Source organism: Phallusia mammillata, chromosome 5 (genome assembly GCF_965637545.1).
Source record: "Phallusia mammillata chromosome 5, kaPhaMamm4.hap1.1, whole genome shotgun sequence".
Taxonomy (NCBI): Eukaryota; Metazoa; Chordata; class Ascidiacea; order Phlebobranchia; family Ascidiidae; genus Phallusia; species Phallusia mammillata.
The window spans coordinates 14114312-14137715 of NC_137256.1; the positions used below are offsets into that span (position 1 = coordinate 14114312).

The window sequence follows — 23404 nt, forward strand, 5'->3', positions numbered from 1 at the left end:
AATTAAGTATGCTTCCATTAATCTCTGCTAGTGTGGTACAATTCTGCTTCAGTTTGTTAAGACACCATGGTAGGATTACAAACCACAACTTTACAAGCACAATATGCTTACCACTCTGCCTTCACGGTGATTGCATTATATTGACTGAGATGCTTGATGTTTGCAACCTAAATAATTTGTTTGAATGTAGTGCTGAGAGGCCCAAGCATAAATTAGGTTCACTGGTAAACTAGCCAATTAGCTGCTGCAGTGTGTAGGGTTACTGTAAAGGAGGCAACAAAAAGCGAACATTTGCTTTGAGAGGTCTTTTCTACAGACGATTTTGATTCAGTATGGAAACAACATCTCCGCATTAACCATCTGACTACACAAAAACGATTGTAAATATGTTGACAAGTTCCTAAAAAAAGTCATCTGATAATATCACTGCAAGGTTTTTTAGCCATTACTATATAATCACTTTGGCTAATTTTGGAATAGCTTTGAAATCAGCAGTCATTTTTGTTTGTTGCAGCAACATTGGTGTCGGGCATAGAGTGTAAGTTGTATGAAATTTTGCAAAGGGTAATTTAAATTATAAAATGATAAGCCATATTTAAACAAGGAGTTACTTGTTGTTCGATCTACAAATATTGATTGCACCTGTACACACAAGAAATATAAAATGAACAAAGTTTGTATTGCACTATTTTCAAAACAGAAAAAATTATGCAGAATTTTGACAATCTATAGCCTGGTTTTGTCCGTTTTGCAACAGTGGAGATGTAGTTTCTTCTTCTCTCTCCAGCAAACTAATTTCTTTGGTAAGTTCAGATATTTGATTTTGCAAATCTTCCATGTAGGAAATGCTCTCACTGACAATTCTCTGAACTTCGGGTGACGGATCGATGTCTTTTAAAAATAAACCTATAATTGCCAAAAACACGGTAAAACAAACAAAAGTCCTGTAGAAAACCTGCTTGTATCCAGGTTACTTACCATCCCACAGTTTCAAGCTTTGTGGAGCCACAGATGGCCAAATTACACCAGGCCTGGTTTGATAAAGTGGGTTTAGAAACATTGGTAGAACATTAACAGACAACAAATATGACCAAAGAGATACTGTCTTTGTCCTCACTTTAAACTTACGCCTAAAAAGATATGAGTAAACTCAGACTGAAGAACACTTTGCACATTATCAGTGAAGTCACAAACCTTTCCATTTCATTGTTACAAAGAAAAGTACCAAAGCCTGATGCATAAGCATGCCTATGTAAATGTATTAATAGTAATGCAGAAAATTCAAAGGACAATGGAAATTGTTGCAAAAGTTGATGAACACAATCCAAGAATAGGGTAAAAGTTGGGCCTTCTGATCTTGTTCGCTGATTGCTAGAGAAAAAAACTTTAGGTGTTTAAACTATTACAATTCAAAAACATGAAATCAGAACACAAGATACCTTTGAGCACCATGAAAACATCTGTCTGCGAATGGATGTCCGGCCTGGACCCATTCCATATCAATCAAACACAAAAATCCACGAATTGTTCTACAATCTGTTGATAAATATACAATATAAAACAGTTCCTACTTTACAACAAACAGTTCAGTTACTGTTAAAATGATATTTAACAGCAATACAACATGGTGAGTCCATCGAGACCAACACTGTGACTGAGGTAAAAATGCTTGTTTGTGTGCAATATGAATAAAAATATTAATTACATGGATCAAGAATAACTTGGGTCAATGAGGTAACTAATAAAGTTGAGTCAGTTCCTTCAGATCCGTGGACAAGCACTGATGCTCCTTCTCTGAAAATAAACCCAACTATAAACAAAATCAACATTTTTTTTTACTTTTTTTGCATGATATCCTTACTATTTACCTATCAACACATTGTGCAACAAGACAAGCAGCAGAAAGAACATCCTTAACATGTGACAACCAGTTGCTGGACTCTAGTTTACTTTGCCATCTGTCACTGCTTGCATTTCTATCTTGGCATGCTTCAACAATTCGAACAAAACTCTCCTGCTGAATGCTGTACCTGTAAAAACACAACATAATAAATTTTACCCACTGTTTGATAACCAAATTATATCAAAAATTTGAGTACTACCAAAGAAAACCTTACTTCTGTAAACTATTGTGAAATTTTCTCCACTGTGGATAATTGAACTCCGTTTCAAAACCACCACCCTTTGACCTTGCTTGGAGAGCAGCCTGGGTTGTTCTGCAAACAATTTTTCAAAAAAACTTAACTTTGTTAAAGCTGCAAAGTAGCATTAAATCCTTTGCTAATTTTTGTTTCTGTATTTCACCAGACAGAGTCGGAACTATAAAAAGTACAAACCTTGTGTCAAGAATGTAACCTCTATGAGTTGAACCAAGCACTATATTTATTAACTTTTCGTCCTCTTTACAACGCTTTTGATTTTGTCCAGTTAAGGGCTGCCCACACCTCATTACAACCTGGTAAAAAAATTAAAACCATATTTCTATTCCATGCCTTTTTTACTTTTGCTTTAATTTGGAAGAATGTTTCATGAATTTTTTCGTCAATTTCAATACATATAACAAGCCTTCATAAATATATTTATATTTTTGCAGTCCAGGAAATTACCAATTCAGTGACTAATAAATTGTGGTTGTACCAAGCCTGGTCATTGATTGTGCATTTTATTACAATTGCATGATTTAAAAAGCACATTCTGGTCATAGATAGATACTGTATTAGAGGGGGCCCTTAAAACAGTGGTTTACAACCATCATTTGTATTATAAGTTATAAGCCTTTATTACCATTTTAGTAACATTTACCCGGCCATTAGTGTGTAGATAGCTCAAAATTGGAAAACGACCACCATAACGAAATTTTGCAGATTTTACAATCATCTCATTACTAATATCCTTTGGAACAATCACTTGTGATGGGTAGGAATTGCACACAGAAAAGTGAAGATTGATGTTTGATATTCTCCATTGATCAGACTTAAAACAGCAAACAAAAGTTAAATAGGAGCATGTTTACTTATGTACAATTGAATGTAACGTATGTTTAATACTTTCTAAACAAACCAACCTACCATTTTTGAAAGAGAAGCAAACCTGTGCTCAGTGCAAAATAAGTCATATCCATCTTCATCAAATGTAAACTTGGGTCGATGGAAAAATGGGTATTGCAAAGCTGGATTGTTAAGGCTGGATAAAGTCTACAATAAAAAAATACAAAAAATGTTTTCCCCATGTTGCCATCATGTAGAGATGTTCAAAGTAGAATATCCATTTTTTTGCCATTTATATCGGGTAACTGGAGCCGATATAAATGTGTGCTCTTGCCGTTGGTAAAAATGTAAACATAAGCGTTACGTTTTTTTACCAGGTGCAAAAGACGGCAAAGTACTCAAATCAGTGAGCGTTATTACAACACCATAACGCCAAGTCACAAGGCGATATAACAACGGTGGTGCATTGGAGGCATATTTAACGATTGGCGCACTTGTTGTTACGCATCTGATGACATGATTACGTTTATGTCATGTGCTTTGCAACATCTTACCAGCGTCTAATTGTTTTCTGACTTGACAACAAAAAACATTTAACGGTCATGGCATTATAGGCAGCGATTGGAAGCATGGGATTGCCTCTTAATATCGCAAAAACAGTGAAGGAATCCCAAAACGTCTGACCTTTAGGTCATTTCGTAACCTCATACAAACATAAAAATGCTGTGAGTAAACGCTGCAAAGTTCATGTTGCAAAATTGCAGATAGTTTAATTGGGATTTGAAAATTAATCACCCAATGTCCCAACTTTGTTTGCTAGGGTGCCTGTTTTTGCAATTGTTTTAAGTTAACAAACGTTATATATTTGCACAGTTAAAAATAATAAAGAATTGGATTCGATATTCTAGAATACCCAGTTATTCTACTTTGAATATCCCTACTATCATGTAACACAGGGGTTCCCAACCTTTTTACGATCTCGTACCACTTGGATGCTTGCAGAGCAACTAATTTGATCAAATCATATTTTTTTCAGTAGAATAATATTGGCCTACTAAAATAACACTAAAGCACCACAACTGAATTTAATCAGATATTTGTTTTTTTTTGTTTACTGTCCACCTATTGGTTGATGAAAAAAATTTTTTTGCTAACAGTGTAAATTTGCTAACAGCGCTTCGAAAGTCATTTCCGGGAGCACCTAATCGATACTTGCGTACTACCTGAAAAAGCACCTAATCGATACTTGCGTACTACCTGAAAAAACTGATGGTACGCGTACCACAGGTTGGGAACCCCTGATGTAACAGAACAGTGTTTTTGTTCACATTTTCTTGTTGGTTTCATTACCTCAGTGTGAATAAACTAAACTTACAAACAAACACCATATTATTACATAATGTAAAATATTCACACCCTAATCTGACTGTATAAACAAGAAAAAAATATGCCAATTTTTTGAAACAAGCACAAACAGCATATAATACCTCAATTGAATTTGCTATGTTTGTGGCGTCATCCGCAGTGGGAATAGTAATCTGATGTTGAGTGAAATCTTTACATTTTAAAACCAGCAAGTTTTTTTCTACAGAGTACCTAAACATCAAACAGAAGTTCTTTATAAAAGTCTAAGCTGGAATATGCCAGATTGAAAGGATTTTGTTTGTGCAGGGGATTTTTTTTTTTGTCAAAATATTTATATCGCTAGGTAAATGTGCATCTAGCATTATACAGGTGCACCAAGCAAAATAAAGTTGCACCAAGCAATATAAAGTTGCACCAGGCGATACAAAGGTGCACCAAGTGGAATAAAGGCGCACCAAAGTATATTAAGATGCACAAAGTGATACAAAGGTGCACCAAAGGATATAAAGGTGCACCAAGCTGTGTTAATAATGCATCAAGCGATCCAAGTGATCCTGTATATTTTAGATGCACAACAACAAAAGGCATCATAAAACTTTACAAGGCTTTGCACAGATTACAAATGAAAATCCAAAAAATTGTGCAGAGGATTTATCATTGGATTTGTTATTCTTTCCAATTTGGGAATTACATGCAAATTTGTTTGACACAAACAAGCAGAAAAGATTTTCACCTTTTTTCAACTGAATCAACATTTTTGTGTAGAATCCAGTATTCCTTATTCTCACCATTGTGGGAATACAGTATTAAATGATGTCCTGTCAAGCACGCAGTTACTGGAACTGTTCCATTTTCAACTTCCAAAAAAGCATCTTCAACTTTTGGTGTCTGTGTTAAAAATATTAGATCAATTCACACAATGCTTCTAGTTTTTTTGCCAAAAAGTTTAATTTTTAAATAGTTTTGCTCACCTGTATGAATTCTGAGAACTCCATTAATAAAAAAACGTTTACAAAATTTTGATGTGAATAGTGATTCTGCTACTTACTAATAGTAATACCCAAAATTATTAAAGCCTCTAAAAGAGAAGAGCATACAGTATTTTTTGTCAAAAACATATTTACTGTGACAATGTGTTACTTTACTCGGTTTATAGCTTTTGGCGCCTTGGCCCAAATAACTGCAAGTAAATGCAAAAAAACACAGTCGGCTTAATTAATGTGAAAACTTGGCACAATCCAGTGAATCGGATTCAGTCACTGAATCCACAAACAAACTATCGTATAAATTACACACGTCGGAATTCAACCTTCCCGTCATCCAAAAGAGGCACACCACACGATCACGAATAAAAACGTTTTTTTAACAGGCAGCAGGCCTCTTTTTAACATTTGAACAACAGAAAATGTTTTAGTTTATATCTGAAGTAATACTTTTAAAAGCATACATTTTTTATTGTTTATTTCGAATCACCGAAAATTTTAAGTAGGCCTATACCGTAATCCAATGGTGAACTTTTAATTCGATTGTAACAATTATGTAACTTGATGATTTATTTACAACAGTGGTTCCCAAATTTTTTCATTATTTTGTCAAAACGGTCCCTTTGCCATTATTTCGAGGGCTCGCGGTCCTTAAGCTGGAATGTGCATTTCAGGAAAACGAAAGTTGATTGCAGGATTTTCGCTAGTTATGCAAAATTGCGCATAATAATGATCTAAACTCTATAAAAGACAGCTTGTGATATTACAGACAAGACAAAAAAAGCAGTACGATTGTGCGCGAACAATTGCATTTTTGATAGTTGTCTTTCAATAAAGGCTATTGTTTAGCAAAATTCTCTTGATTTAAACTTATTCAGTAGCACAAACTGACGCTAAATAAGATTATAGAATTACTTTACCCGCTTCGCGGTCCCCCCAAAATTGCCTCACGGACCCCTAATGGACCGCGGACCCCAGTTTGGGAACCGCTGATTTACAACAACGTATTGTTCTAATTCTTTTTTTGCCAACTTACAGCCCCAATGTGGTCAGTTTGCGAAAGTACAAAATGTTGGACAATGCTAGTCCACTGAAGACAACTAATTTGCTAGCACTATTAGCCTATTTACCTGCACTAAATTTGCGGCTGATGTTAAGTGCATTAGAAGCTGCTGTGATCGAAGTTCTTTGGCTTCTTCAATTTCATTTCTTATATCGGTTAGGGTTTTTTCTATCCACCCCCACATTACAAAATATTATACGTATGTTCTGATCAGTTTATCCAGCGCTGCGCATTTTGTCAAACAATTCGGGCGTTGTGTCAAGGACCAAATAAGTACCACCTTTTAACAAGTGCTTTTAACGAGTATAGCGAGAAGCTATATTGAGCGCTTTCAAATGATTCACCTTTTCGTGGCCGCCTATATGCTTTCAACAGAGCTGCCAAAATGTGTCCAGGTGTATTTAATGATATTATGGAACCGAATGACCTTAAAGGAGAACGGTTCAAAGCCAAAGTACAAAAATAAACCTGACATATTTATACCACAAACAATTACAAGGCAAGAAAGAAAACAATATATAGGTACGGAAATGATCGATCGAACGATTGTGCGGTTGCATAATTCTTTTAGGAACGATTTTTTTCTTTCGTGTGTTGATTTGCAGTGCGTTGTTTCTGCTTTCTCGTGTGATAATCAGTTACACAGCCCAAAGTGTAATCGAGTCTTCCGCAACCTTGGCACATTCCCCCAAATACTCCAACGATTGGACCCAGATGAAATCTACAAGTTAAAAAAGCAACAAACACCATATTATTTTTTATCACGTTTTAAAAATTATCATTCAATTAGGCGTGTTCAATATAGAGATCACGTGACAATCAACTACCACCTGGTTTGTACAACTCCATTACCACAAACAAGTCATTCATGCACGTATACCTGCAGGCGTCGATTGTATTTGAACTCTCTTTAAAGGTTTTTTTGCAGCGACTGCAAACCACGTAGTGCTCAGAAACAACTGTTTCAGCATCCACAACTGTTAGAGGAACTCCTGCATTGCTCCGGGATGACTGACTGGATAGTATGGTCTAAACATATTTTTTCGTTTAACATTGATTGAAAAACAATTGAACGTGACACCGAGCACTTAATTACATCACCGCTCCAATTTAAAAAAGCCGATGGTAGATTTTCTTGGATAAGTTTGCCTTGCATACTTGTCCCCCAACAAATGCTGTTGTAACATTTCAAACAGCCTTTACTAATATTTTTCTTAACATGACTTGTTTTTCAAAAACATATAAAAGCCTAAATAAATTCCTGCCGATTTAAATTTGTATGCCGGAACACGTTAAACATGTATTCAAAGCAATATACGCCACATGTAAATGTATTTACTCGGTTGACTTTCAGTCATTTTCGATCAATTTTAAACCGTAACAGTATTCAGCAGCATTACATAACGATGTCATAATTATGTGTTCCGTATATTTATGCGCAGAATAAGCATACCACACATTTCGTCTATATCAGTTTCGTGGTGGTGGTTTAATTGGCGCTAGGCGTCGCGAAGGCTTTTGAAACAACACAAAATTTAAATATAATTTAAATATAAGAAATTGGAGGGCAGGAACTTGGCCGAACGGTCTGGCGCGCCTGACCTATATACAGACATAAAAACCCTGATCGGGATTCGTCCCCGGGAGAGTCCTGGGTTCGAACCCCGTGAAGAAAAAAAAATAAAAAAAAATAAAAAAATATACATATGAAATTGGAAAGAAAACATCTTATATTTGGAATTTACGTGCAAAATTATGTTTCGGCATTGGAACGTATAGAACAATTATACAGTTTCATTAAAATTTTGCAGCTAAAACTGTATCTGCAAATATACGAAGACCATTTCAACGAAAATGTGACGTTCCTATATTTGCAATTCTGCTTACTTATATGCTGTTTATTGGTTTTCCACACACACTGCATTTGCCATCATTACAACAGATTAACATTTATTGTTACCTACATTTGATTTGGTCTATTTCTTTACCCAGCATTTAACAACGTTATTGTTTCTGCAAGCAGAAACGAATGGGCCCTAATCACGTTTACATGCACACCGGTAACCTTGTTGTTATCTCGCAAACGAAGGAAACTCACACAAATGCTTTTATACGTGACTATATACAGTTAGGTCTAACGTGCCAGTGTAGTGAGGCAGGTTAATCAAAAAAGAAGTTTTTGAAAAGTTGTTGATAAAGAACTAAAAAAGATTTTTTTAAAAGAAGAAGAAAAAGTCTGGCTTTAATTAATATAGTGAATGTAAAAAAAACACAACGAACATTAAAATTTTGTGAGAGGGTCGCTACATGCAGTTATAATAGGTTGCTAAAATGGGTCGAAAGACAAAAAAAGGTTAAAAACCACTGGTCGACAATATTAACTTACCCTTCCTTTACTTAGCGATGATGGAAGATTGTTAAAAGTTTCCCCGTATCTGGACAGAATATTACCTCGATGACAAACGTATGGTTTCGTGTTTTTTCTCATTGTCTGTACAACATATTTTAGTTTTTTGCATTTCGTATTTATTCTAAACCTGTGTAATAAAAAGTTGTTTAAGTTCAACAATACGACTTTTTGCATTGTTTAGTATCCATCGCGCTATATGAAAAAAACAAGATTCATAAAATTATCACCTGTTCAAGCGATTTTTTTTCCTGGTTCATTACAAGTCGGTGTTTTTGCATCGCAGTTTTCAGTTTTCGGTCGTTTTCCACCATCTCGCGCTTTAGCTCCATTCTGTAAAAGGGTTTACAATGGTTTAGTATTGGAGTTGGCATCATACCGATGTTTTTGCTGCAAACAGTTAAGCAGTTGCTATATACTTACGTATATCCATTTCTTGGACATTTTTGTAAAAATAGTCGGGACGGCGTTGTGTGGTTACCAACACTTTTATAATCCCATTCAGGAATCTGTAAACCTGTGTGAAAATTTCTCAGTTTACGAGGTGGTATTCCTGTAGTTTGCAACTTACCTTTGCTGATTCCTGTTCCATAGTGAGACATGCGAGACAAATGTGAGAGTTCAAGTGGATACTCCATGTCGATTGCCCAAGAATAACTTGTTTTCTTTGTTTCCGGCTGGACAAAATTTACTTTCTGTTGCCTTTTTTATATTCAAATTATTCAAATATTAACGGAATAATATATAAATCTAAAAATGTTGTATGGAAACTAGTTTATAAAGTAAGTTACTATATTCTTGCTTATTCTAACCAATCTTACCATGGTTCTTCTGATTGCCAGCAAAAGGTTGTCGCATATTCGCAATCAGTTAACCAAATAGGACTTACACACACATCATAGCCTTACCTCAAGGTACAAAAGAAGGCATTTAAAATATAAACACTCTATTTCTGGAACATTGTTTTGGCAAGAAACCCACCAAAGACGACACAATGTTGTAGAGCAGCCTCTCAAAGCGGTCGAGGGTTTTCGTCCGCACAGTGCAACTTTGCCACTCACTCTTCGGTTTGTATAGACAATACACACGAAACAAACGGTCTACTCGTATTTTGTTTCAGATTTGTAAGCTGATCTGACCCTAACAGATGTTCTGATTAAAATGTTCCACTCCCAACAAAGTAACACAGACGAAATTTAAACTATCTTTGCTATGCAAGTTTGCTAATTATGTTTGTCATTTTCAGCATGCTCTTTGTAACTTACGGGATGGTATGCTAAACATAAATACCGCAGTACCGCATGGTGTGTGGAATGTGAAATACAAGCCAACAAGGGTAAATGAGTTCAGATTCTAGCGTTAATTCAATTACAAACCATCACCCCAGCCCGAATAGCCCTAACCGTCAGCGCTTGTGAAAGCCCGCAAAAATCATATTTATCACATAGTATATACTTGTGTAGGGTTGCCATTCGTCAGGATTTTCCCTGACATGTCAGGGAATTTAGTGTTTAAATCTGCGTCAGGGAGAAATGTTAAAATGTACCTAAAAGTCAGGAATTTAAGAAAAAATACATATATATACTCTATGAAATTAATGTACCAACGGAGAAAGTTTCTAGTAGTTAGCTACAACCACGTCTATACCATGAAACGTAAAGAGGTAAACTGGCGGCGCGCGGGTTAACGTACATGTTACTGTTTGGTGTGTGTGCGCGCGTAACAATACCTGTTTGTTACTAGATGTTTAACAATATGCGTTAAATACACAAATAAAAATCCGCGTCTCAAGAAAACACAGCATTCGATGCTACATAAGAACGTGGGAAATTTCATTTCCTTTACTGTGTACCTAATATGCAGGGAACTAACTAACAACGAAAAGTCGAATGCGTGAGACATAAAAACATTTTTAAAGTGGCATTTTTCTTCAAATTTAAAAAGGTCCTTGTGACTCCCATTTACTAAACAGAAGCCTACGCAGAAAGTAATTGACAAGGATCAGAGTATCGTATGTAACGTTTTCTCGTGTCGCCGTCCGTGTGACTTCCGAATATTCTAATTTATTCCGGAATAGAAGTGTTTGGATCGCAATAATGGTTAACGTAGCGGTTCTCAAACTGGAGTCCGCAGTCCTTTAGGACATTTTGCGGGGATCTCGAAAAGGTGGAAGTAATTCTATATTCTTATTTGGCGTCAGTTTGTGCAACTGGATAAGTTGTTGTCACTGCCCGAAGAAATGCGAACACATTTTTACAGCCGTATTTTCACAAAGATTCATGTTATTTATTTGATGCATTTTCAAGAAAAACACTTATAACGCAGTGCTTGTTTTGTTTTTCTCTTCTTGTGTTTCTTTTTACAACCATTCACCAAAAACAAATAGATAGGGTCAGCTTTTCAAAATAGCCAATTGTGGCTCCAGCTGCACCCTTTTGTTTCAATCCCTATTTTACATGTTTACATTTATGTCATCTGTCTCATTCATATTTTGGCGTTGAAACAAATAAAACAGTAATTGATTGATTGTCAAAGTGAAAGTGAGAATCAACCGTCTCCATTGTTAACCAAAAGGCTGAGAACAGGGGTTGGGCGCTTTAGGTCATCCATGTACAAGTGGGGCCTGGCTACTTCTGCGGTATGCGAGTGTGGCATGGAGGAACAGACAGCCGACCACATAATATCACGGTGTCCGATATACAGTCCACCAAGTGGAAAGAGCGGCCTGGCGGCCTTGGATGACGAGACTGTCCGCTGGCTGTCAGACAACTGCCCGGACATTTGAACGGCAATAACAACGTCCAACAGAAAGAAGAAGAACCAAAAGGCTTTATTGCATGACAACTAACAAAAATGCAATTGTTCGCGCACATTTGTAATGTTTTTGTCTTGTAATGTTTTTGTCTTGTCTGTGATGTCAGATTTGGATCATGCGCAATTTTGCATAACTAGCTAAAATCCTGCAATCAACTTTCGTTTTTCTGAAATACTCATTCAGACTTACGTTAACACATTTAGACTTAAAGTTTGAGAAAAACTGGGTTCACGCAACCGAGATAAATTTTGTCAGGGATTGTGTTTCATAAAATATGGCAACCCTATTCTTGTGTCCATTGAAACTGCTTACCATGTAGGCTAATAACATATGTTGTATACAATGCTGTATCATGCGGTATTTAGTACCACCGCTTCATACGGATAGGTATGACCTTTATATGTTTTTGGTTCATTCTGTGAAGATATATAACTTTCGTTTCAGCACATTACTTTTGCATTCCTTCTGCTATATAGTAAGTGAAAAGTAGTATCGCAAGTTACTATAATCTTTGGGCATTCATTGGACATGCAATTAATGACATCCTGTTCTTTATTTGAAACTACACAACGAGTATTTTGATTGCAAAACAACTTGTTGAACTTAAAGAAAGGACAGAGGTGTGAAAAATTTCTCAAAACAAAAATGTTTTTGGGAATAACACTGTGAATAACATTTACATTATAACGATACTTATAGTTGTTTGTAATTACTGCAGGCTATTTATATTTTTGTATTTACATGCAATTGTTTAGGGCAGTGGTTCTCAAACTTTTTTTGTTGCGACGCCCCTGGAAAAGTTTTCTGGTCTTGCGACGCACCAGCAAACAAAAGTTAGTGAGAAAACTTATTATTAAAGTTGTGTTTATCGATACAACCACCAAAAGCCACGAAACGGAACTATTCTGCGACGCCCGAAAATTGAAACGACGCACCGGGGCGTCGCGACGCACAGTTTGAGAACTACTGGTTTAGGGCGAAACAAAATTTTTGCTTAGGAACCGAACAAATGCTTTCACGTCGTCTCGTGTAGACATATAACCGAGAGAAATGCGCAGCGCTCCGACCGGCAATCCACCAACCAAATCCACTTCACCGCATTTATACCCCAGCTAAATAACAAATTCCGATTTTAAAACTGATTCGATAATAAAAAGTACAATCTCATTACCTACCCTGTACATTTCGATCATCTTTTCTTCTCCCATGTTTAACATTCTATTGCACGATCCGTAGTTGCAGAAACATCCGCCACGCAAATGTATGCCATCCAAAGCGGCCATTGTTAGCACAGAAATAAAACCCACGTAACTAAAAATACTTTGTGTTAATTTTTTGCTCCATACATTAATCCAAACTAACCTTCCATTATCTTTTAAGATATTAAACGGAACCACAGCTCCTTGTTCGTCAGATTTGTCGTAGTTACTGTATTTGTAGATTTCGCAAACTTTCTTCCCGTTTCCATGAGTAAGTTGCTGCATTTCACCGAGCATTCTTAATTTTTCACAAATTAGAATCAGAAAGCAACAATTGTAATAAGAAAAACAAAAACCACACGATGTACCTTTTAACCAGAGAGAAAACGTGATCAGAAATGTTTTGCATTGACCCGGTAATTCGTTCCAATGTTTGAAATCCATACTTCAGAGCCAGAATATCTAGAAATCCAATGGTACCTTCTTCGAATCTACGAAAATACAGTGTTTGGTCAATTAAAATAATATGGTCAACAAAATTTCTTTTGGGTTGTCTGTTAAAATACATTGCATTGCATTGCTTTGTAGCGCTATTTCCCATGACTTAAAACTGCTGCATAACTATTCCAGCATCGACTGATGACAATGTTGTGTTTGTTTGTGACGTGAAAATTAGTTAGTGATTACACAGGATGTTTCAAAACTAATTAATGCTTAGAACCAGGTAGATTGAAATTGTTGTTTATCAAGTCAAAACAAAAATTTACCAAAACTGATATGGAAACAGGCAATTTTTATGAAACTTGTATCCTTCGAAAAGATAACCCGAAAAATGAAACTTTACGAAATATGAAACCAATAATTAGTCACGGGTCCTTGAATTCACAACTAATTCAGAAACAGTTTTGGTCGCTTTAACACTGTTAGAGAACCACTAGCTAGTTTACCTCTCATGTAGATTTGATTTCATGGCAACAAAACTGTGTGATGCCACGTACATATCAGTTGTGCCTCCTCCAAAATAACTCTTTTTATTGAGGACACTTTCGGCTTCTTTGCGAACCAGAAGGGCTCCTGTACCTAAAAGCATTTTTTACTGGTGATATGCTGGTGCAGTGGTCGGCAACCACCGGTTCGGTCTTTAAGTTTGTTACCGTGCCGCAGACTTTTTCAGGTTAAATGCTTTAAAGAATTATGTAATGCCATCCTTGAATACGGCCGCGTTGGCAAGTCCAAATATATACCCTGGGGTGCCATACCGTCCTTTTTTCTAAGATTTGTCCTTATTTTGACTTCCGTCCTTACTTGGTCTTATTTTCAACATTTACAAGTCAAAGTCCTGCTACAGGTAAAAGTAAACCTAGACCTGAACTGTCGTGAGATGCACGAAGTATTTTCTACGAACAAGAGTTACTGAAACATATTGTTTCTGGCAAAAAATATGGCATGTGATATGTCATGGCTCGTATAAATTCAAAGATTTATTCAAAATGTTTGTTTCGTTTCGTATGAAAACTTAGTTTTTCGGTTATGCTTATTTTAGGCCCCGTGTCGATGGCAACCCTGTATATACCTTATGTTAGGCCTACCATACGTCCTCTTTTTGGAGGACATGTTCTCCTTTTTAACAAAAACCAAGTTGTCCTCCGAGGACAAGAAAAAGTGCCTAAATGTCCTCCTTTTTAAAGAATTTCTCTTTTATTATATACATATGTATACATCTTCAGCCTCTTTTAACAAGTTTTACATTTTTAAAATTACAAGCTTATTTTAGTGTTTTGTGAAACAAACTATATCGTCTAATTCCTAAAGCTTTTATTTTTAGGGGTGGGGGGCTTAAGTTCTTTTCAACAATGTGCCCTCCTTTTGGGGGATGGAAATATCGTAGGCCTACCTTATGTAAACTGTAATAAACTTTGCTACAAATTGCTGAAAATTTGTTTTTTTTAGGGCGGTCCGTGGTAACTATTTAGTACTGAAACGGTCCGCTGTACAAAAAACGTTGCCGACCCTTGGCTAGTGAAAATAAACCAGGAGTGCACAACTTGTGGCTGTGCTTACGAGTTTGTGTGGCCGAGAACATGTTTATTAAAATATAGGCTATGTACTGGCGGCGGTGACGTAAACAAAACTTTTTGGCTAAATATTTGGACTTTCAAACTGCTCTAAACAGATTTTGTAAGACTGAGTATTACCAGCCTTGTAGCTATATTGCGTAAGACTTTTTTGCAAACCTATTGTGAGCAAACAATGCGATAAACATGAACGACAAGCGTCACAATACAGATTATGATGTCATGAGCAGGTTAAACTGGTCGTCAGACTATTCAGCTCAATCTGGGCATCAAGTTAGAAATTATTCTGGGCTTAAATTAGGCGCTATTAGATTGTATTTATATATGATATAAATATATTTCTTTACAATAGCTATTTTAAAACAAAACCAAGCAAGCAATTGACGCCAGTTGGTGAAATAAGGATGTGGGATGCGAAAAGGTTATGCACCCCTGGAATAAACCTTTGTGAACTGTAGATGCTGGGCCTCACAGTTCGTAAGTTTAATTTTATTATTCATTAAAAGTAACACAATGTATGGGTTTTTACTTTTAGTTGAAATATATTTGGTTATGAATTATTTTTTGTCAAATTTATTCGCAGCAGTAAACTACTTTGTGTACATCACAAAGATAAACAGTACAAACGTGTCTAACCTGTTGGAAGTCCAAACATTTTGTAGAAAGACATGCACACAAAATCTGCGCTGTGTTTTTTCAGGTCCAGTGGTGATGTCGGTACGAAAGCTGCGGCGTCCAATACTACGTACCATTTCTGGCAAGTGTCTTCATTATCATCCTCGTTTTCAATGTCTATTAAATATAACACCAGACAAATAAACACAACAAATGTTTTGTATGGTGTCTTCAATAAATATACTTGAGTTTGATGACCAACTTATTCCATTGTCCTGCACTTCACTTATCCAGTCTAGCGAATATTTTCGTCCACTAAAGTTGCTTTGAGCGGGAAATGCAAACAAGTTTGGAACCTGATTATTGCTGCATAAATATAATTATAATCAGTCAAACATGTGCTAAAAAACTCACATTACTTTGCGGCCAAATTCGATAACATCGTATAACGTGGAGTTTTACTCAAAACTTGAAAGAAGAAAAAGTTGGGTTAATCGAGATGCACCGAACAGATGTCATTAGGTTTATTTGTATAAAATGCTTGAGTCAACATTTATTTTAAATTAAGCCATCCAAGTTTGCTTTTAAACAAGTTTTTTTCACGCAATGTTGTCACCTGTCTGTTCCAGTTCTTGTCATTTTCTTAACCACGTTGCGTTCATATTCTTTGAGTTCGTTCATTTCGGTTTTATCTCTACATGAGCATGTGTACATTAAAATTATATGTGTCGCATACCAGTCGCGGTATTTATAAAACCGATAAAACAGCTTACCTAGGAAGTTGCAAACAAACAGCTGATGCGCCACTTTTCGTTGCAGCCTCCCTTATTCCCACAACTGAAGTGTGGTTGTCTTCCAAATAGGCATAACAAGACATTCCTGCTCAAACACAAAACTTTACGTATTAATGCATGTATATCTTGTGATCAATTTATATTTGTTGGACTACCAGATATCCAGTTGAAACTTTGGGCCAACATTTTTAGGCTTGCTGTAGTTCCAGAAGTAAAAATTACATCGTAATCATCATCGGTTACGTTGAAATGTTTTAAAACCATCTGGCGCACCTATGAAAAAATAGATACTGTAACAGCGTGAATGTAAGAAATACGGCATCCAAATGGGCGTGCTTGTTTGTTTTTTTGCAGAATTTCGTTGCGCATGCCATAGCGATACGCCTCAAGCTGCTAGAAACGATTTAAACAACATCATCGTTACAGTGTCAGTTTCGTTTTGACCATTGCCTAATTTGGTTGTAGATTTGTATCATTTGTATCAACAAAATAATTAATCGATTTGGTTGCGCAATCCATCAATACCTCTGTCACTATTCGTTTCATGCGGTCACTACTTGGATTTCCACTGTGCGGATTTCCAAGCAATTGTTGCTGCAAACTCTTTGACAAATCTTTCACTTGTTGCTCAGAGTAAAGTGATGCGCCCGTGAAATCCAAGTAAACTTGATCTGGTTAACAAAGAGATATTTAACTCATTCATATGGGTGTATAAGATTTGAAAAAGTTTTTTGTTTTTTGCGTAATTTTTTTAACCTCGGGGGTTAGATACGCTAAAATCAAAATATAATATGCTAAATCAGCGGTTCTCAAACTGGGGTCCGCGGTCCTTTGGAGGTCAGTGAGGCAATTTTGGGGGACATCGAAAAGGTTGAAGGACCGCGAGCCCTCGAAATAATGACAAAGGGACCGTTTTGAAAATATAATGAAAAAGTTTGAGAACCCAAGTAACTCATTCAAAGATGAACAAAAAAAAAATAAAAACCAATGGTTTTGCAATAATTTTCACAAAACTCCCGTCGCCTCTTCCATTATGTCCATTGCAAAAGTCAAACAACGATTTTTTATTTGATAACTGACAAAACATCAAGAAATGAAGACGCTACAAAGATTCGTAAAATAAGGTTATAATAATCGCTTCTTCTTTTCAAAATAAAATTTCCATTTTTTATTATTGTGAAATAGTAGTGACAAAAATACAGATCCTTATTGATTCGAATCCGTTAAATTTAAGGAATTAAAAGATAAAAAAAATCACCTAATGATACACGAAAAAGCTTAGCAAAACATATAATTGCAAGATATTAAACTTAAAACACAAAGCACCTTTAATGCGCACAAATTCTCGTTTTCTAATCTTTTTGAGATTTTTTGGATACATCGTCCTTGAATTTTTCAACGAACAGCGCTTACTGCTTCTAAGGTCAATTGTTTTCTGCAAATAAAAGCACTGCGGCTATTGTTAGTCGTTTTCATCACAATCGCTATACTTACCATGTTGTTTCCGGACGACGGACAGACGAAGTAATTGTGCGCATAAAATAAAACTTTGATAATTGTGAACAAGTGCAAGTCATAATTCCGCCTGCTTTCAGTTTTGAAAACAAGGGGGCGTGTCCAGTAACACGCCATGCACTGTGACATGACAATCGTGATGTCGCAGAATTGGTACTTAAAATGTGCGATTCGGAATTCCAAATTATTTGCACATTTAAAGTATTCATTTAATGAATTCCTTTTGGTTTCAGACAACTCGTTAAATAAGACTGTTATAAACAAATCCTATAAACAGCTAATATATGTACTTTATTATTCTGATGCGACATATTTGAAATGTCAACATTAGCTACACAATACACATGTTTAATGAAGTTTACGTACGTTTTTCTCGCACAACGTACGTTGTTGCGCAACTATCCATGGCTTAGTGATTGGTTTGAGGTCGCAATTGCGCTGCTGGTTTCTTCCAATCTGGAAACAAACCCATCTCATATCAAAAGACGTTATAAGGTCGTTGTTACGATATCTGGAAATTATTTTTGCTCGACATGTGCGGGGGCCAACACCAAATCGACAATCGACGTTTTTTGTAGCAACAAAACTTAAATCAATCGAATAATCGAAGCATTGTAGATCTTGCAGGTCAACTTATGGACACCAAATCAACTCAATTAACCACACCAAATGTACTTTCAGTTTATAATTTGCACCACTACAGTTTGCAGTGCGACCATAGACATCAAAAAGGATGAGCAACGCGCTTTATTGACATCACAGTGCACACCAAACAAATAAAATCGAAGTTAAGTGCAATGTAAAATTGTTATCTGTGAAACTACAAGTCGTGAAACTGCGTGAAAATAAATTAGGCTGAATGAAAATAATGCACAAAACTGCTAATACCCGGGAAAAGAAATTTCAGAAGTGTGAACAAATATAGGTTTGTCGCCGCTTCTTTTCATGTTTCCATTTCCGCTGTGTTCTCGTCTAAACAAATAGTAGGGGAGGGTGGTTTGTGGTGAAGAATCGGGTATCATATGCTTCTGAATTTCCCGAAAAAATGAGCTCTCACTGTGGCTGTGTGGGGGATAATCTCTGTTAGACATTTTTAACGACGAATGTCTCCCGTTTTTTATTGCTGGCGGACCAGCAACATCGCCGCTAAGATAGTACGGCATGTTTCTTTCGTACATTCTGGAAGCAGCATTGGATGAGTGCAAGCTTTGATTCATCACCTAAAAATAGGGTTTAACATTACTCACATAAAATAGATTGTTTTTTGATATCTTTCAAACACGAAAAACATGTTATAGGCCCAATTACGCGTTTATATTTAATAACAAGGGGGCAACACAATCGTTTAAAATCTAAAATCGTTGCACGTAATCTGTACACAACTACTCACTTGTGTGTAACTGGGCTTGTAGACGTTAGGAGGATACGGAGACATTCTTTGGGGCGAATCAGAGGAGAACCTAACACTGGAAACACCGCTGTCCGACTCAAAATTTTTTCTCGTGTCTTCAATTTCCGGTGACTGAGGACTTTCAATGGAACGAACTTTTAACTTGTCATAGGAGCCGCGACTCATCAACATCGGTTGCTCGGTAATCTTAAAACTTTTGTTGGCTTGAACCATGGTCTTCACCTGTCCCTCATCGAACTCCTTAAAATACGACACTTGCTAATTTTGCTATGCAAAGCAATACAAAACGAATTTGTTTTAATGTTAAAAGGCACAAGAAAGTCTCATTAAAACAGTTAAACCAGGGTCTAAACAAAACCTTTATTCAACTAACTTATAAAACATTAAAACCAATGGACAATGAAATCCTTGGCAAAAACTCAGTATAGTTACTTTCAGGTAAGGAATAGTTCCTTCTCTAAATGATATCATATTCCTTCACCTGAACCTGACTGATTATGTTTAACGATTAATTTTGACGTCCATTGGTTTTAATGTTTTATAGTTGAATTAATCGTGAGATTCAGGCCCTGTTGTTGTTGTTGGTTTTGATCTATTACTGAAACTTTTGAATGTCGCATTACAAATGAAACCAAAATTTTTGTTTAAAACTAACCTGTAAAAGACACATTTCAAGTGGCTCATTTCCGTTTTTGTCTTCAGAGTTGTCTTTAATTGTTACAGCACTTGCAAATTGCACATTCGTCTTTTCCAGTTCGGCCAACTCACTGGTGGCTACAGCTGTGCTTCGTCCGGTCTATATGTATATCATGGAAACACGGTTATTTGTTTAAAAAAAAACGGTTTGCAAGGATATCAAAACGTACGTACCGTTGCAGGATTAAACGTAGTTTCTGACTTGGACAGCACTCCCACAGGTGAACATTGAGTCATGATCGTTCTGCATTTTACTTGTGGTCTGTAAAAAATGCGATCCATTAATTAGAGCAGAACTTTTATTTTCGCATCACCAAAAGTGGTCTGTCAGCAGTTCAACATAAAACTTACCGACTGGTAATTTGTGTTCCTTTGTTATTGTCAGGAACTGTTTGCACCGATTTATCATTGCTTAGTTTCTGTTTTCTTAGAGCCTAAACAAGAAAAATATGATAGTGTTAACAAGTTATATTAGCATGCCTTTAAACTACGACCTAGTTTGAAGTTTGTGTATATCCCTCGACCTGCAGTAATATCAAGCTCTCGCCTTGCCAGGCTAAATAATTATTTAATACCTTCGGACGAGGTTTCGGAAACAAGTAGTTTATACTTTATGCTCGCATCGTTTCACGAGTTTATTTCGTGTCAAAACAATAATAGTAACCTTGTAAAAAACGGAAAAGGCATGCATGCTTATGATGATATAACACGATGACTGAAATCCACATGTCACTACAGTAAAACAACTAAAGCAAAACAGCTTTCTAATCACCGAAAAGACCAGCACCGTATAACACACCCAGTCATGGCCTTTGTGAATTAAACCGCGAATCAATCACATATTCGACCTCTCAGGAATGTATTGTCTAGGAATGGTGTCTTTAAATGTTTACATGACAGAAAACGTTTAAACACGTATTAATTACCGTAGCCGATCGTGCCAAATTTTCAGCAACAAACAAAGAACACCATAATTCATTTTCACTAATTTCACGTCATTTTAGGAAAAACGTACTTCACATTTTTATTGAAGCTAAACGCTTCAATCACTATGCTTGTAATAACTCACCGCATAACGTTTCTTGATTTGAGCTAGCTCAGTGGAAAGTGTTGCCGACCTAAAAGTTTACATTTTTATTTTTGTGGTCTCTTGATATCACCTAGCGAAAACTATTTGTCTGCCACATAGACTTATGAACCAAGACATAGTTGGTTGTCCATTCTGAGCAATTCTTACATGACAGTCATTTAAAAAGAAAATTCTTGCTCACGTTCTGTACAATTATTGGGTATGTACTGACTTAGTCTTTTCTTGTTGCAGTTGTTGCTTAGCGACGCTCAGTTTTCTTTCAGAAAGTTGTTGTTTGTTGCGCAAAACGTCCACCACCGACTTCTACACACGGAATATGAAATATTAATGTCAGGCTTTCGGGAATATTAAGAACATCTTGTGCTTACCCAAACTTGGCTAAAGGTAATGAATGTGCTGCATTTAACAAAACTTTAGAGTACAAAGTTTTCATACCTTTCCTTGGTCGCCTTCTGGGTAAAGTTCTTGAGACACTTTTTTCAATTTCTTTTTTAAGATTTCTATTTCGTTGTTTTTGTACGACAGTTCCAACTCCAACTGATAAAATTTTGTTCCCCAATCAACAAATTGTCCGGTAGCCACTCGAGTTTTGGGGTTACAATCGGGTTGAACTTTGTTTTCATACATCACTTCGATTCGGGAGGAAATTGGTACAGAATCCAATTGCTTCATGGTAACTTCTTGCAAGTTTAACGAGTTGTCTAAAAAGGACAAAATTAGTCACCTGAATTGATATGTTTCTGAATTGATAAACATGTTGACAATACTGAAGAAAATAAATGTCGTATCAAATGCCAAACACATGTCTGAGGTACGTCACAGCGGTTAGTAATCGATGCTTACAAAGATATTCAACCTCTGAACATAACACTGAATGTTGTTGAACAAGGGTTGAGCAAGACGTGTTTAATCTTCCCATTTTCGCTATTCATTATGCCTCCTTTGGATGAACACAATGACTGATAAAAACGATGTTTGCGAACTGTCGTAGGCTATTCTTTCAAGAGCAAACATTTCCGCACGTTTCTGACTACTTGATAAAACGGTTTTGCTTATGTCGTAAACTGGGCTAATAAGCGGCTAAATGTATTTGTGTTCTTACTTAAATTCAATTAGGAAAAGGTAGCTAAACGTGTGGTTTTCGATAAGATTTATGCAAAAGCAAATAATCAACCACAGCAAGCGCAAACAGAAACATGTAATCCATCACAAAGTAATAACTGATCTTGTCCGGACGGGCCAAACGCGCTTTTTAGATGGGACGTGGAGAAAAGTACAACTACAATGCCGAAATATTGCCAGTGTTTGCACTGAAAAGCCTAGATAGCTGGATCCACCCTTGTGTGGACAAGTAAACACTTATCACTGATTAATTGAGGATATCATTTGTCGGAAAAATCTCACTCAGCTCTCGTTAATGTTTGCCTATAGCACCGCTTGACTTTTACAAGAGTAGCCTATATACTCTTTTTGGTGCCACATTTTTTGCTATTCTTTGGCTTGTAAGACTTCACATTTTTAACTTCTTAAATTATTTCTATTTCCCTTGATTCCATTGAACAACTCTGGTTACCATAGTTTCGTCACTGCGAGTTGCACAAAATGGTCTCATTCAGTCAGAATGTTCGCATATGAATCATTTAATGATATGCTTTTCTCTGTCAAACACGTGTTGCTGAATAGGTGAAAAGCTTATTACTTCTAATTTGATGAAATTGGATAGGCTTACCTTCTTTGTTCAGTTTCCTTAAAATTACTGGTACGTTCCAATAACTCAGCGACAGGTGGTTTTCTTCGGCCGAGTTTCCGAACGATTGTTCCATTCACAAAATTACGTCCCTTCCAGTAAAGTGTGTAGAGTCTACCTGGCATTAAGGTTCTACAATGACAAAATTCGTTTCTCAACGGAACTTTATAGCCATATGATTTCTTCTGTTTGCTCACGACAAGAGCGAGTTGCTATGGGCCTTTCGCAGTCGCGCTTAACATGCTGACGCACAAACAGGCAGTATGCTAAACAAACGAGTCGTAAATCTGTGTGCGTCATGTTGTGCAGTCGCTGTAAAAAAAGGTTTATTGCGTTGATAAGCACTAAAACTTAATTTCAGACGGAGGAAAACTAATGTCGTCAATCGTTTGTTTCTTAACGCGGAAGCAAAACACCAAAACTGTTCACGAAATACCGGACGCCTCTACTGCCGCGGGTAATATGTCCAAACTAATGCAATCGGGAGTTATTTTGTAACAAACAACGCACAAGTCATTCGTTTCTTGCATGCTCCTGCTGTTTGCAGTACACACACATCTACAGCTAGAACATAACACGTACCCTGCCTGGCGCCGAAGGCATCATAAGAATAGGGTCAGATTTAACAAGGCAGTCTTTGAC

At 36.5% G+C, this 23404-nt stretch overlaps 4 protein-coding genes across 4 annotated transcripts; all 4 read right to left on the reverse strand.

Annotated features, from left to right (window-relative positions):
* Positions 1-660: 660 nt before the first annotated feature.
* On the reverse strand, positions 661-5577 carry LOC145228817 (myotubularin-related protein 9-like). The gene is made up of 13 exons (XM_080094010.1): positions 5324-5577; positions 5086-5240; positions 4475-4583; positions 3069-3194; positions 2803-2973; positions 2337-2455; positions 2118-2216; positions 1869-2030; positions 1706-1794; positions 1440-1536; positions 1195-1371; positions 979-1130; positions 661-906 (listed from the first exon to the last, which is right to left on the reverse strand). Exons 1-13 carry the CDS (start codon positions 5345-5347, stop codon positions 707-709), a joined length of 1680 nt encoding a protein of 559 aa, XP_079950136.1. The 5' UTR covers positions 5348-5577; the 3' UTR covers positions 661-706.
* A 1295-nt stretch (positions 5578-6872) lies between these two features.
* LOC145230117 (uncharacterized) lies at positions 6873-9455 on the reverse strand. Its single transcript, XM_080095495.1, has 6 exons — positions 9377-9455; positions 9229-9322; positions 9036-9138; positions 8785-8889; positions 7279-7427; positions 6873-7119 (listed from the first exon to the last, which is right to left on the reverse strand). Exons 1-6 carry the CDS (start codon positions 9441-9443, stop codon positions 6966-6968), a joined length of 672 nt encoding a protein of 223 aa, XP_079951621.1. The 5' UTR covers positions 9444-9455; the 3' UTR covers positions 6873-6965.
* A 2911-nt stretch (positions 9456-12366) lies between these two features.
* LOC145229577 (molybdenum cofactor sulfurase-like) lies at positions 12367-17684 on the reverse strand. Its single transcript, XM_080094926.1, has 12 exons — positions 17630-17684; positions 16829-16974; positions 16459-16576; positions 16283-16388; positions 16126-16203; positions 15772-15875; positions 15531-15659; positions 13767-13899; positions 13188-13310; positions 12983-13117; positions 12796-12931; positions 12367-12732 (listed from the first exon to the last, which is right to left on the reverse strand). The coding sequence occupies exons 1-12, from the start codon at positions 17682-17684 to the stop codon at positions 12592-12594; spliced, it is 1404 nt and encodes a 467-aa protein (XP_079951052.1). The 3' UTR covers positions 12367-12591.
* An 806-nt stretch (positions 17685-18490) lies between these two features.
* On the reverse strand, positions 18491-23375 carry LOC145228555 (uncharacterized). The gene is made up of 9 exons (XM_080093635.1): positions 22745-23375; positions 21451-21716; positions 21227-21318; positions 20995-21043; positions 20277-20359; positions 20100-20187; positions 19885-20025; positions 19209-19469; positions 18491-19038 (listed from the first exon to the last, which is right to left on the reverse strand). Exons 1-9 carry the CDS (start codon positions 22836-22838, stop codon positions 18700-18702), a joined length of 1413 nt encoding a protein of 470 aa, XP_079949761.1. The 5' UTR covers positions 22839-23375; the 3' UTR covers positions 18491-18699.
* Positions 23376-23404: the final 29 nt, after the last annotated feature.

Bases quoted from the DNA above. Each gene is read 5' to 3' on its own strand.
- LOC145228817 (XM_080094010.1), bottom strand. From the start codon at position 5,347: ATGGAGTTCTCAGAATTCATACAG. The intron at 2,031-2,117 runs GTAAGGTTTTCT...GTGTTTTTACAG, and splicing joins TTTCACAATAGTTTACAGAA to GTACAGCATTCAGCAGGAGA. The intron at 907-978 runs GTAAGTAACCTG...TGGCAATTATAG, and splicing joins AAGCTTGAAACTGTGGGATG to GTTTATTTTTAAAAGACATC.
- LOC145230117 (XM_080095495.1), bottom strand. From the start codon at position 9,443: ATGGAGTATCCACTTGAACTCTCACATTTGTCTCGCATGTCTCACTAT. The intron at 7,428-8,784 runs GTAAGTTAATAT...AAATATGTTTAG, and splicing joins CATCGCTAAGTAAAGGAAGG to ACCATACTATCCAGTCAGTC. The intron at 7,120-7,278 runs GTATACGTGCAT...TTTAACTTGTAG, and splicing joins AATACAATCGACGCCTGCAG to ATTTCATCTGGGTCCAATCG.
- LOC145229577 (XM_080094926.1), bottom strand. From the start codon at position 17,684: ATGTATCCAAAAAATCTCAAAAAGATTAGAAAACGAGAATTTGTGCGC. The intron at 13,311-13,766 runs GTAAACTAGCTA...GTATTTTCGTAG, and splicing joins AAATCAAATCTACATGAGAG to ATTCGAAGAAGGTACCATTG. The intron at 13,118-13,187 runs GTACATCGTGTG...TGAAAAATTAAG, and splicing joins GTTTTCTCTCTGGTTAAAAG to AATGCTCGGTGAAATGCAGC.
- LOC145228555 (XM_080093635.1), bottom strand. From the start codon at position 22,838: ATGGAACAATCGTTCGGAAACTCGGCCGAAGAAAACCACCTGTCGCTG. The intron at 19,470-19,884 runs GTTAGTTTTAAA...TCGTATTTTAAG, and splicing joins TTGAAATGTGTCTTTTACAG to GAGTTCGATGAGGGACAGGT. The intron at 19,039-19,208 runs GTGAGTAGTTGT...CCCTATTTTTAG, and splicing joins ACAAGCCCAGTTACACACAA to GTGATGAATCAAAGCTTGCA.